The sequence below is a fragment of the Delphinapterus leucas genome, chromosome 1 (assembly GCF_059928025.1).
Source record: "Delphinapterus leucas isolate spDelLeu-1000000601 "Yukka" chromosome 1, BTC_Dleu_Yukka2, whole genome shotgun sequence".
NCBI classification, from domain to species: domain Eukaryota; kingdom Metazoa; phylum Chordata; class Mammalia; order Artiodactyla; family Monodontidae; genus Delphinapterus; species Delphinapterus leucas.
In genome coordinates this window covers 145,457,443-145,471,277 of record NC_143129.1, presented here as the reverse complement: position 1 = coordinate 145,471,277, position 13,835 = coordinate 145,457,443, and the positions used below count along the sequence as shown (strand labels likewise).

At 43.7% G+C, this 13,835-nt stretch overlaps 1 protein-coding gene across 6 annotated transcripts in view; it reads right to left on the bottom strand.

The window, feature by feature from the left end:
• YIPF1 (Yip1 domain family member 1) overlaps positions 1–13,835 on the bottom strand; it is a 50,522-nt gene that overhangs the window by 26,221 nt on the left and 10,466 nt on the right. For 5 of the 6 annotated variants that reach the window (XR_016395303.1, XM_089922377.1, XM_022575734.3 and 2 more), the window contains 3 exons: positions 7,806–7,922; positions 4,396–4,562; positions 3,853–4,035 (listed from right to left, as the gene is read on the bottom strand). Coding sequence is in view for 5 of the 6 variants with exons in the window: in XM_089922377.1 (XP_089778503.1) it covers positions 3,853–4,035; positions 4,396–4,562; positions 7,806–7,922 (467 nt within the window). In the remaining variant the exon portion in view is untranslated. The remainder of the gene's footprint in view (positions 1–3,852; positions 4,036–4,395; positions 4,563–7,805; positions 7,923–13,835) is intronic. The other variant, XM_089922394.1, reaches the window with a different exon arrangement.

The window sequence follows — 13,835 nt, the reverse complement described above, 5'->3', positions numbered from 1 at the left end:
CTCTGGGCTCTCGTGGCCCCTACACTTCCCCCACTGCACTGGTCATCACTGAACTGTCCCTGTTTCTGTCTCTTACTCGACTGAGACTGCCTTTTTAAACTTTGCTACCATTTATTACGCACTTGCTACCTATGACTTAACCTTCATAACAACTCGGTGCGGTTGTTATCACTACCCTCATCTGACAGATGGAGAAACTGAGGCTCAGAGAGGCTGCCATTCCATTAGGTGCACGTGGCAGCAAGTGGTGCAGCCAGGACTCAATGCTTGGTCTTTCCGACTGCAAAGCTCAAGCTGTTAATCACCACAGTCTCTCCTCCAAAGACCGTGTCTTTCTTGTCTCTGCGTCACCAGCCCCTCACACAGGGCCGGGCACACCGTGTAAACAATCAATACTTAATGAACTGAACCAAGGTAGACTGCTGCCAAACCAGTCGGCTCCCCGTAAAGAGCCTTCACAGAAAGTGCTAGGCAGGCTTCACCTCTTAATTCTTCAACTTGGAAATGAAAGGTTTGATAAGTGCTTCCACTCACCATCTACAATTTAACTATCAAAAATCAGAAGGAGGTGGAAAACGGAAAAACATCAGGGAGGATCTTCCCACCTGTTTCGGGGTCTGAGAAGCCTAACGTGAGCCCAGGAAAATACCAATCTCACTAGCCTAGAACTCGGGTTGTTCGAAGGACAGGTGAACCCGTTAGTAAATCAGGGACCACTGCCTGCGCATGACTCGCCCCTGGAGCCGGGGCCTCAGGAAGGTAAAAAAGATAAAAAGCCACCAAGTCAAGAGCCATCTCACCAGCTCTGCTCTCTATCAGCCAGAAGGGGGCGCCAACACAACACGCTGGAGTTTCCCCCAACATAATTCCTATTTCGAGTTAAGTCTTCAACAATCCATTTCAAAAAGTTCCTAGCTGCAGACTCCCTCTAGTTTGTCACATGCCCTGGGCAATTCTAGTAGTTTTAAAAGCCTTCCTCCCCAAGGCCCCTTCCAGCAGCTGTTTTCCAAGGAAGGAGAAGAATGGTCCCTAACCCGAGCAGGGGCAGGGGCCAGGCTACTAGCGTTGGGCCCCTCCAGTTATCTTGCGGGTGCACTGAGCCAAGAAGCCCCCAGGATGCAAGAACAACGACTATCTTCCAGGGTCCTGGAGGAAACCCTCACCAGATGGAATAAGCCAGGAAGCCCAGCTTCTAAACCTGGCTCTGCTAGGAACTCGCACTATGACTTTGGCCAAGTCTTATCTGTTAAATGAAAGGATTGGAAAAAATAATCCACGAAAATAAAAATAATTAATTCCACAAACACTAGGGCACAGACCCTCTACTCGGAGCAGTACCACCTCAAACACAGGTTTTGTGCATCTCCAAACATACCAGCCAAGGATGCAACCTCTAGTGCCTCCTTAGTCTCCCTGCCAGGTGTGTTCCAGGACCAACTTAGAGATCGTGTACAAGTACAAGCACCGAGGGACCCACAGCAGGTGCTGGGCTGTCATATGCTTCACTGCACTAAGGCGAAAACACCAATTCGTGTTCCCCAGGGGACAGTGAGAAGGCCAAGCTGTCTGCTTCAGCCAGTGCCCCTCAGCTCAAGTAACTCCCCTGTCATTTCCTCTCCCTGCCTTTGCAGTGATAGTAATCGTACATATCATTCAACCTTGTGGTAACATCTTTACTCCTTTTTCTAAGTGAGGAGGTGGGGGTCCAGAGGGGTGAACTAATAAGCAAAAAAGCAGGCAGTGATGGAGTTGAGACAACAAAACCCCAGACCCAGTGGGCCCCTGGCTAAACAAATGGTTCCCTTCCTCGAGGAAAGAAAACTGTGCCTCCCGTCCAAGAAGCGGTCCTACACCTGCAATTAGCTACCTGCTCCACCATCCAATCTGCCCCGCTCCCCTGAGTCCCTTAAAACTGAACAGGGCAATGTCTTTTCTCCTGCCTCCTTCTCTCGTCCAACTTCTCAACCGTGTGTGCGTGTGTAAGAAGTTCAGGAGAGAGATGAGAAGATGCCAGGGAGGGGCACCAATGGAAGGGCACTGTCCCTAGAGTTGTGGCCTGGGACCGCTCTTACTGGGGCACTCGGAGGAACAGGCAGCAGAGTGGCCCTGGCAGTTTCTGATGACACAGGGCTCGTTCAATAACTTCTTTACATCTGAAGGAACTATCACAGCATACGAAGCGCTTTCACAGCCATTTCACGGAGTCTCACCAAAGCCCACGAAATATGAATCTCCCTGACAGGTGAGGAAACCCAGGTTCTGAGTTCTGAGAGCCTAGGCTCTCAGTGCTAAGCAGCACTGAGTGCTCTTTCTACTTCGTTATGATGCTCTCTTTTAGAAACTTCCTGAGTAGCAAGATGGGCAGGTAAACCCTAACTTCAGTGTCATTTACCCCCGAAAGGGAGGAGCAGGCCTAGGAGGTAAAAGATCCTGGCCACAGGTACCAAATTAAACGTGTTAATAACAACACCACCTCCCTGCTCCATAGCCCCATCTGCCTTGCGCCTCTCTACTCTTTACAGAACAGAACACGGCAACGCCTTTCTCCTGCCTCCTTCCCCTCACCAACTTCTTAACAAGGTCATAACACACACACACACACACACACACACACACAAAATTCAAAAGAGAGATGGGAAGACACCAGTGAGAGGCATTATAGCGAGAGAGTGTCACAGTGCAAAGCACCTTCTTTCTCAGCAGACAGGAGGGTCACAGGAAGGTCACAGCAGCATTTCTAGGCATCAGCCCAGAGATTCCAAGTGCCAGACATTAACAGTGTCACTCTGCTGTCTCAAGGGGTTAAAGCTGAGGCATATGTAAAATGCATGTCAACCAAGAACTCGGCACTTTTTATGAGACTTGTTCAATGATAAAGTATTGGGATCTTATTCAAGCACTCAATGAGACCATGGTTGTCTACAGAAAATATTCAAGATCAAACAGTGCCAAAGAAATCTTTACTCCTGTAACTGCAAAGTCTGACCAAGGGTCTGGCCATGTGCTATGTGAACATCTTCCTGTGGGCAGCCATGACCTTAACATTCTTGGATTTGGATTTTTTTAAAAACCTATACCAGGCCTTGTTAAGGCCATGGGCAGCAAGTTTTACACACAATGTGTACAGAAATTACAAAGAACATGTCTCCTTAGGATCAAAGGAAAGGGATCTAATTTATGGGTATTTATGGGACAAATTCCATGTTAAGTGCTTTATATGTATTATTTTATTTTATCCTCAGAACAACCCTCTGTGGCAAGAACTATTATACCCACATTGCAGATTAAGAAATCCAGATTCAGAGAAGTTAGGTTCCCTGCCCAAGCTCATACAGCCAGTAGTGACACAGCTGGTCTTCAATCTGGGCCTGTCTGACTCAAACGCACATGGTTTCCCTAAAAAGATACCTAAACACATTAATTCAAACATTGTTTTAAATGTTGTTCATCTTAAAGATAACTTTTTCCTATTTTGACTTCATTCTCGAGCTTTCTACCTATGAAACGCTGAATTTCAAAACTCTTTCTGAGTCTGTGCAGAAAACCAGTAAAAGCATCCAGAGGCGGAACCCCCGCCCCCCCGGACCCTCCCCTCCCCAGCTCTATATGTAGACACTCATCCACCCCTACTTCCTCTGGCCAGACACCAAATCTCAACCAAACTTCAGAAGTTAGGTGAAGTCAGAGATTATAATCAAATTCTCATGACTAGTATTTCTCATCTAGGACAGTCTATTTAAAACGATATTTATTTCATGGAGCCAATTTTTAAAGAGCCGAGGTGCCTAACAGTTTGAGGTCTTAGCATTTGCATCTAAAGTGCACCGGAAGAGCATCGGAATGAGACCATACCAGGCAGCCCACAGAAAGCAGCATGTGAAGCAACACAATCGTCACAATTGTGGCCAATGCGATGCGTCGGTTGTCCTCACGAACTGCTGGCCAAAATGTCATTGCCAAGACAGAGCCTGAGATGCCCAGGGCAATCATAACTAGAATCCAGCGGACCACTTTCTGGGGGATGATCCACAGTATCTGAAAGAAAAGGAGGGCGGGGAGGGCTTGGGGGAGGCACTCAGCAAGGCATTTGTTCGTTCCAGGCACACGTGTTCATAAAGGCCCAGGAGCCTGTCAGCAGCTGGGCCTTCACTGCCACTCGGGTTTCCCAGAACAGCCCAGAGAAACGCCACCAGCGTGCAGACTGAGGGGAACGCTTTCCTAACAAAGGGCTCAAGATCCAGGGAAAGCGCTTGGCTCCCCGGCCTCCATTCCCACTAAACTTCTAAATTCAAGGGGTATTTTTCAGATGCACATCAGTGTTAGGCTAGAAATAATGATGCTGGTTGAATTTTCCACTAAGAACAGGGCCTCACTCAGAATCAGCGTGGTACTTACCGCTGTGGGGATATAAATGAAGAGTGAATATCCATAGACGCACACAATCTCCAAGAATGAATAGGAAACGATGTTCATAACTTTACTGTTTCTCCACACAAGGAAACCCCAGAGTGCAAGAGGAACCAGCCAGGCATAGGCATAGATGATTGTGGCTGCGATGGACACTGAGGGCGAGAGGACACAAGTTTTAATTCCACCATGCCTTTAATGCACTGTCACGGCACTTCTGGTACCTGCTGGACTTACTCCCTGCAGGAGTGTCCACCTGCCTCACTGGATCAGGGGATCGTGTCTTACTGCTCTCAACCCCTGAGCCTGGCACAGTACCCAACAAGCAGTAGGTGCTCTATAAATGTGCTGAATCCATGCCCCTTTAGCATTTGTGTTTGTGGTGATGACCCGTAGTCTTTCCTATGGCTTCTATAATTCACTTAATTACTAACAACTAATAGTATTAAACAACTGAATTATGCAACTGAAATACTTCCGAGGGCCACACTGCAAGTGTTTAAATACACAGAACATTTCAATCAAATACAAGTCAACTATCCCCTTGGAAGAACACATCTTCCTTCCTAATATAACAAGAGCTGACACTGATTTCTTTAGCAAATTTACGAAAATGACCTGGGTTCAGATTAACTTGTTCTACGTGCTACTCAGAGTTCCTTCTGTCTCTGAAACAGGGAGTTCCAGCTCACCGATGAATTGCTTGGAATAGTCTCCAGTTCCACTTTCTTCTTTAAATAGTTCGGTCTCTGTGGTGGAAATGCTACTTAGCGGCTCCTCAGAGGAGCAATGCTCAGTGTATTACTTACTGTCCCTCCCTCCCCCTCCTCTAGCAGCACGCCCTAGAGGATTCGTCCTCCCTCTTCTGGAGTGGAGGATCATAAGCGGCTCAGTCCGCAACACCAGCCCTTCCCAGATGAAAGTCACCAGGTAATCCACTGAACGCTCTTGGCAAGAACAAAGGCACTCCTAGCAACTACAGTCAGACTCTGGGTAAGATATGTGACTGTCCAAAACATTTTCAGCTCCCAGAGCAGTTTTTTTCACATGGGGAACTCCAGCATTAAGCCAAATGTAATTCTGCTGATATACTGCCTTTTTCTTGAATAACTAAAGGGAGGGGAAGGGAACTGCTACAGTGACTACAGCTGTCCACTGGGTGTCAGGCATTACACTGAGTGCTTTACTGAGAGGTAACGTTGTTCAACAGTCAGAGCTACAGACTGTATATGCAGACTCTTATCCTAGCTCTGCCAATTACAGTTGAGTAGACCTGGGTGGTGAGTTACTTAAACTTCCTGCCTCTCATCTGTAAAATGGGAATAATAATAGTACACTACCTTATAAGATTACTAGGAGAATTCAATGAGTAAAAACACGTATATTTAGAACACTGATTGATAAATAATAAATGCCCAATCAAGAATAACCTTTTTATATTGTTAACTTGTATATAAACACATTATTTCATATAATCTATATCTTTACTTTAGAGATGAGGAAACAGGATCAGAGAACTAAGTCGTTTGGTTAGGGTCAAATAATTAATAAGTGGTAGAAGCGGGACATGACCTTGGATGTGTGACTTATAATCTTTGCATAAAATGGAAAAATATTTATTGATCGAGTCAACGACTATCTTACTGGCACATACATCCCATGACTCCCACTGGGATGCCCAGCCAAACAGGATAAGAACAGACAAGGACCCCTGACCTCTGCCCTCCCCGCTCCCCCCACAGCTTCCACACCCTCAGGTAGGGTGATTCACTCCTCTTCTCTGTCAATATACCTCTACAGACTTCTGATATAGAAATTAACACATACCATTTATTACAGCAATATCCATTTACCTGTTTTTCTTTACTTAACCACTGAGCTACTTGAAGGCATATTGATAGTTCATGGATAACATTTATTGAGTTAAATTTAAACCAAGGTTACTTGACAAATGGAGTTGGGACTGAATCCAGGTCTGACTCCATAATGGAGGAGAGAAGAAGGGAAAATGGGTATGGAGGGTAGAGGGGACGAAAGGAAGGCTACATGGACATACACACAGGTAAATACATTTCTCTACAGACACACAGATATGTGTACATACATATATAGCAATAGTTAATTTTACTGAACTCTTTTTGTACAAGGCACTATTCTAACCTCTTTACATACATCACTTCTTTATTCTTACAAGAGCGCTATAATATAGGTATTCTTATTCGCATTTCGCTGATAAGGAATCTGAGGCCAAGAGAGATGAAATAATTTGCCCAGCAAGGTAGAAGCTAGTGAACCTGAAGCTGGTGGAGCTGGAACCTGAAGCCGATGGCCTGGTTCCCGAGCCCATGCTCTTATACAGCCTTTCAACAGGAGAGCAGGCCAGAAGGGACGGAGGGAGGGAAGGAGAGAATGGAGAAAGTGGCACAGGCCAATCTCCTGCAGAGCCAAACACCTCCAACTTGGGGTGGCTGACATCTGCAAATCCCTCAAAGCTGTTTGGTTTTTTTTCCCCAGCTATCCAATACTGCCACAAGAAAGGACGTTTTAAAATAAGCACGTCATCCACAAGCCCATCACTAGGACACATTCACTTCTGCATTCTCCCTCCTGGGCCCTGACCATTTGTAAACTTCTCTTTAACAAAGCTGCTAACAGCACTGGCCTAAGTTTGTTTTTTTATTTTGTGTGTGGTACGCGGGCCTCTCACTGTTGTGGTCTCTCCCGTTGCGGAGCACGGGCACCGGACACGCAGGCTCAGCGGCCATGGTTCACGGGCCCAGCCGCTCCGCGGCATGTGGGATCTTCCCAGACCAGGGCACAAACCCGTGTCCCCTGCATCAGCAGACGGACTCTCAACCACTGTGCCACCAGGGAAGCCCCCGGCCTAAGTGTGGATTATGAGTTTTCCATGTTGCTCTAAGTGCTTCATAATTAATGGCTACAGACCCAGCTAGCTGAGTCATCATGCCTTAAATAACAATGCCCCTATTGTTTCCAACATTTGGATAATACAAATAATGCTACAGTGGAGACTTTCATGCACACTGCTTTTTACTTATTTTGTACATTTTTCTTTGGATAAATTCCGATTGCTATGGGGTCTTGCCTTACCGTTTTCCAAGAGTATATGGATTCACAATATTGAATATACTTAATGCCACTGAACTACACACTTAAAAATGGTTAAAATGGTACATTGTAGGTTATATATATTTTACCACAATAGAAAATAAAACGACTATGTGGATTTATATAGACGGGTGATTAATTTTGAGCCCTTAAATACAGAAAAAAAAGGGCTGCAGGACCTACAGACAGGGGTCTAAGAGCTCAGTGGGTAGAAAGAACTCACGGTTACCAACGAACAGCATTCCAAATGAGTCAAGCTATTCACCAACCTTTTCGGAATTCGGGCACATAATGGTATGTCTTCCTTCCCAGATGGATTAAGAAGTTGGAAAGATTCCCACTAATTGCTATGGCAAAGACCAACGTGGCACATATCCAAAAGGGGCCTGCAAAGCAAACCAGAAAATTCAGACAAGTAAATGAAGAGCCAGCTTTTAGGCTCTCACAAAATAATTTCTTATCTCCCTCATCCTATTCATGTGAGGTGAATATGAATTTTAGATGGAATCTAAAGGGAAGGGAAAAGGAATTTTAGATGGAATCAGTACTCGTTTAGTGGAGATTTTCTTTTTTAAAAGGTCAAACATGCAACTCAGTAATTAGCTGCCTTAAAGACAAGGGGGATTGAAATGCACAGACCAAAACACCTTCCATGATTAGATGAATAAAGACACTGATTTGCTTATAGTTTCTTTTATTGGAGGATCATCAAAAAAAATTTATGGACATTTTGTTAAACCTTCACCATCAGGATACAGGAAGCAAAGGTTATTTCCTTTACATAAGTACCAAATGTTAATGCCAGAGAAAAATATTTTAAATCAGATAGGTCCTTTGTTGTCTAAATGGAAGAGTAGGGCAAGCAGAACACTTTAGGAAAGGGTTCATTTAATCTAACAAATCACCGTGTATGTGTATGTGCGTCTTTATTTTTTTCTTTCTTGTTTTAATCAAAAAGTAATACATGCACATAGTTCAGTGTTCAAAAGGCACAAAAAGGGAATATAGAGAAAAGTAAGATTCCTTTCCTCTCTGTTCCCTAGCTATGCATTTTGCTTCCACAGAGCTCACCGCTGTAACCAGTTTCTGGTGAATCCTGCCAGAGATTCCTATACACATATAAGCAAATGCATATTTGTGTATGTGTATGTGTGTGTGTGTGTGTGTGTGTGCGCGCACGCACTTTATACAAACGCTAACAAGCATATGTATTTCCACCTTATTATGTTCTGGAGATTCTACTATAGCTATACATAAAAATCAACTAATTCTTTTTTAGTGATTATAAAAAATTCCGCTAAGTGGATGAGTGCACCATGCTTTGTAAATCCCTTTCATTATTTCGCTTGATTTCATGAACACCATCCTTGTTTCTCCCCATCTAGAAAAAGGACTATTAGAACAAATACAATTTTTAAATTTAGAGATTTTAATACATTTTATGAATTTCATTTTTCAATTTCACTAATATTCTGCAATATCTTTTGGGATAACTGCAGGCACCTTGACATATAAAATTAAGAAAATTATTGTGTTGGGGGAGATGACTAGCAGAAATGCGTGAGCACTTTTCGAAGTCAAGTTGCTTCCTTAAGGTGGGAAAGGGAGTGCAAGCACTTGACTGGGAGGCTCCAGAGAGCCACCAACATCAGCTTCCCAAGGAGTGCCATTTACTCACTAGCCTGCAGGCGCTCTGATATAGCCAAGGATTTGATCCTGTTCACTGTATTATTCTGATATTATTCTGAGTGACTAACACATAAAATATTTAACAACAACAACAAAAAAAAAACCCTACAACCAACAACAATAATTTAAAAATCCCCAAAAGCTTTACTGAACAAATGAACAAAACTGACGTGCTGTTGATGGGCTGAGACCATCAAAGCATGCGACCACAAGCGGTCAAAATATTATATAGTACCCATAACTAGAAAGCAGAGACTATCGGATCCTGTTAGCCATTATTTACTAAATACCTACTATCCTCTGGGCCCTGGGCTGGTGCTGGGGACACAGTGATGTGTGACAGACACAGTTGCTGCCTCTGGTGCACTCAGGCACAAAGGAAGCTTGGCCTCTAGAGAAACACAACCACCTGCTTGGCCTCTAGAGAAACACAACCACCAGGCCTGCCACAATGCTTCATTCTGTCTTCTTTCTTCCTTGTTCCTGCCAAATTCCTACTCTAATTATGGGGTGGGGTGGGAGGGAGCGTTAATTTAGTTTGTGTTGTGCATTTTATGTTATAAAATATTTCTAACATACAGAAAAGCCCAAAAATGATAAAACAAACACTGGTATACCCATCATGCCTCTTTTTCAAATCTTTCTAATGCTGTCATACTACTTATATCCTTTTACAACATGCTTTTTTTTTAATTGACTATCGTTCTGAGATGTATCCACGTTGATGCTTATAGATCACATTCATTTCTAAAACCTACAAAATTCTGTACATGAACACACCATCATTTACCGATCCATGCTCCTGCTGATGAATATTTTGGTCATTTCTAAATATTTGCTATTACAAGCAATGCTGAGGTAATGAATAATAATATTCCTCTACATGCCTTCTTGTATATATGTGAGTTTCACTAAGACTATTCATCTAGGAGTAGAACTGCTAAGTTGTAGGGTATGAGCATCTTCAAACTGCTCCAATTTGTGGCACCAGTTACATACCCACCCACATTATACAAAAGTTCCCCTTGCTCCACATTCTTGGCAATAGTTGGTATCAATGTTTATGAAAAGCTGACTTAGAGTAGGTCATTCCTCTGTTCAGACCCTTCGATGGCATCTCACTCAAGCAAAAGCCAAAGTCTTCACTTGCTTACAAGACCCTACATGATGTGCCCCCCTCCACACTGTCCCTCTGACCTCAGCCACTAGACACCCTTGTTCACTTTGGCCCAGTCACACTAGACTCTTCACTGTTCTTTGAGCACATGAGGCAAGTTCCTGCCCCAGGGCCTTTGCACGTGCTGAGCTCTCTGTTTCAAATGCTCTTCCCTGAGATACCTATATGTATTGCTCCCAATTCCTTCAGGTATTTACTCAAATAAATTTTAAAAGTTTTTAAATTTCAAATCCACCCACCTACACAAACATTTACTGTCTTTCTTCTCTGCTTTTAAATGTTCACCTTAGCATTTATCACTAGCACACTATGTGTTGATATTTTACCTATTTTCTTTGTCTATTGTTAAACTTAGATTATAAACTCCCTCAGGGCAGGGATTTTTGTGTGTTATTTACTACTGTACCTCCAGTGCCTAGAAGAGTAAGTGTTCCGTGTTTGTTGAATTAATTGAATGAATGAATGAAGACAAGCCAATTTGTATGCTTCCTAAAATAATGGACATAAATAATATCCTGTTTAATTTTTTACTTCAGGTAGGGATAACTATCTTTTCCTATATTTATTGGCCATTTGGGTTTCCTTTTCTGTGAATTGCTCATTTTCCCCCAGAACTTATACTTGGTTTTATTCTCATAATCGGTAGGCATCCTACATGTACACTTGCTTTGCATCCTTTGTGGGTTATGTGCATTGAAATATTATCTCTGGTCTGTGGTTTATTTATTTATTTTTTACCTTGCTTATGGTTTATTTTGTGGTGTAGAAATTTTTATTTATTTTTTTGGCTGTGTTAGATCTTCGTTGCTGTGCATGGGCTTTAGTTGCAGTGAGCGGGGGCTACTCTTCGATGTGGTGCGCGGGCTTCTCATTGCAGTGGCTTCTCTTGTTGCGGAGCATGGGCTCTAGGCGTGCAGGCTTCAGTAGTTGTGGCAGGTGGGCTCAGTAGTTGTGGCTTGCGGGCTCTAGAGCTCAGGCTCAGTAGCTGTGGCGCACGGGCTTAGCTGCTCCGCGGCATGTGGGATCTTCCCGGGCCAGGGCTCGAACCCGTGTCCCTTGCATCGGCAGGCAGATTCTTAACCACTGCACTACCAGGGAAGCCCAGAAATTTTAAATTTTAGTTTAAATGTAGTCAAATTCATCAGTCTTTCCCTCAGATTCTGCAGACTGGCTCTTCTGTCATCTTGTTCCTGACCATTTTCCTCCAACCCACCCCACGAGGCCCAGCCCTCTCTGCTAGAAAACACTTTACCGAGATTGTACCTTCTTTTTTTAACCATGTCTATGGGCTCATGAGATTAGTAGTGCTGTGGGAAGAAGGATGCTTTGGGTTTGTATCCTGGCCTTGTCACGAGAGACAGCCAAACACAGTGATGAAGAATATGGATTACGAGCTACAGTACTGATTTGAATCCTCCGCCACTTACTAGCTGCGTGATCTTAGGCCAGTTGTTAGACTTCTATGCGACACAGTGTCCTCATCTATACAGTGGGGATAATAATAGTACCTACCTCATAAAGTTGGGGCTATTATGAGGATTACATGAGTTAATACAGGTTGTTCCCTAATGACAGTGTCTGGAATATATCAAGCATTCTATGTGTGTTTGCTCTTACTGTTGCTGTTGTTGTTGTTGCTAACTCTGTGATTATGGGCAGGCTGTCCTCCCCGAACCTCAATTTTTCTCTTTTGTAAGATAAGGCTACCTTGGAGCGTGGGAAATAAAACAGTGTAACACAGTAAAACAGTGCTGAACTCCATGCTTGGCACCTGTTAGGTGCTCAGCAAACGCTGGGTCCCTCTCTTCTTTCTCCTTGGGGATGGAGATCATGACTTTATCTTTGAATCCTCAGTCTCTAGCACAAAATAAGGTGCTCAAAAACTGTTTGAGTACCTACTCTGCACCAAGCCCTCTGCCAGGTGCTGACGACGTGGATTCCTCAGACACAGAATCTGCTTCTCAAGAAGTTCTCAGGTTAGAAGTAAGGATGAATGAGAGCTAGAAAGAAATGCCACCTTGGCAACCTTTAACTGAGAGGCCTGGGCCAAGGCAATGGTTTTCACACTATGCTCACTGGAGCTCCAGCAATTCCATGGACATCTGGATGGAACTTCTGTGTCTGTCCCTGAGGGAGGAAGCTGAGTGGAAGGGAGACTTTCCTCAACCTCCATCAGAGCTGCTCCACTTTGACTGGTTTTAAATATTGGACATCCGTGCCATTTGATGAAAAGGTTCTGTAGCTTGAAAACACCGGTCTAATAGAATAAATGGGGGCTTTTACATAAAACTGAACTAGGAGCTAGTTCTACTTTTTTTTTTGGGGGGGGGCCATGCTGTGCAATTTGCGGGATCTTAGTTCCAGGAACTGAACCCGTGGCCCCTGCAGTGGAAGCTCAGAGTCCTAACCACTGGACCACCAGGGAATTCCCTACTTTTACTTTTTAACTGATGTATAGTTGATTTACAATATTACGTAAGTTTCAAGTGTACAACACAGTGAGTCACAATTTTTAAAGGTTACATTCCATTTATAGTTATTATAAAATATTTGCTATATTCCCTGTGCTGCATAGTATATCCTTATAGCTTATTTATTTTATACTTAACTAGTTTGTACCTCTTAATCCCCTACCCCTTATCTTGCCCCTCCTCCCTTCCCTCTACCCACTGGTGACTACTAGTTTGTTCTCTATATCTGTGAGTCTGTATCTTTTTTGTTAGATTCGCTAGTTTGTTTTAGTGTTTAGATTCCACATATAAGTGATACCATATAGCATTTGTCTTTCTCTGTCTGACATATCTCACTAAGCATTAACACCCTCCAAGTTCATCCATGATGTCTCAAATCCCAGTTTTAGTTTTTCTCACATGGAAAACAGGGATAAGAGTACTTAATACATAGTCTTGTTGAAAAGGATTAAAGAGTGTGTGTAGCGATTGGCACACAATAGATTCTCCCGAACTCCTTTTCCTCTTATAATCAACAAGTATAATCACTCTAAAACTTAATGTTTAGGATTGAGCATATATATTACTGAACCCCACTGAGCACCAGCTTCCTCTTTTGAAAAACGGGGATAATAATACCTACCCAAAGGTTGATGCAAGAATTAAGTGTGCCCGTGTGCACCAAGTCTTTCGTACAGCACCTGCAAACAGAAGCACTCAGAGCCGCCGGCTCTCTTCTCCCCTCAAACACAGGCCACCGTTGTTGGAACCCTTTCCTTCAGGATCACTGGATGGACCTCTGATCCCTTCTCGGATAGCAGGGAGGTCGGAATCACATTATCCCCTGGCCCATCCTCTTACAGACTTTCAAGGGGAAGCCAGCCTGTGCAGAGCTGGAACTCAGCACATCATGAATAAGCATGAGAGAAGCTCCTCCACACTCACCCCCACCACGAAATCCTCTAAAATTAAAATCAACGATC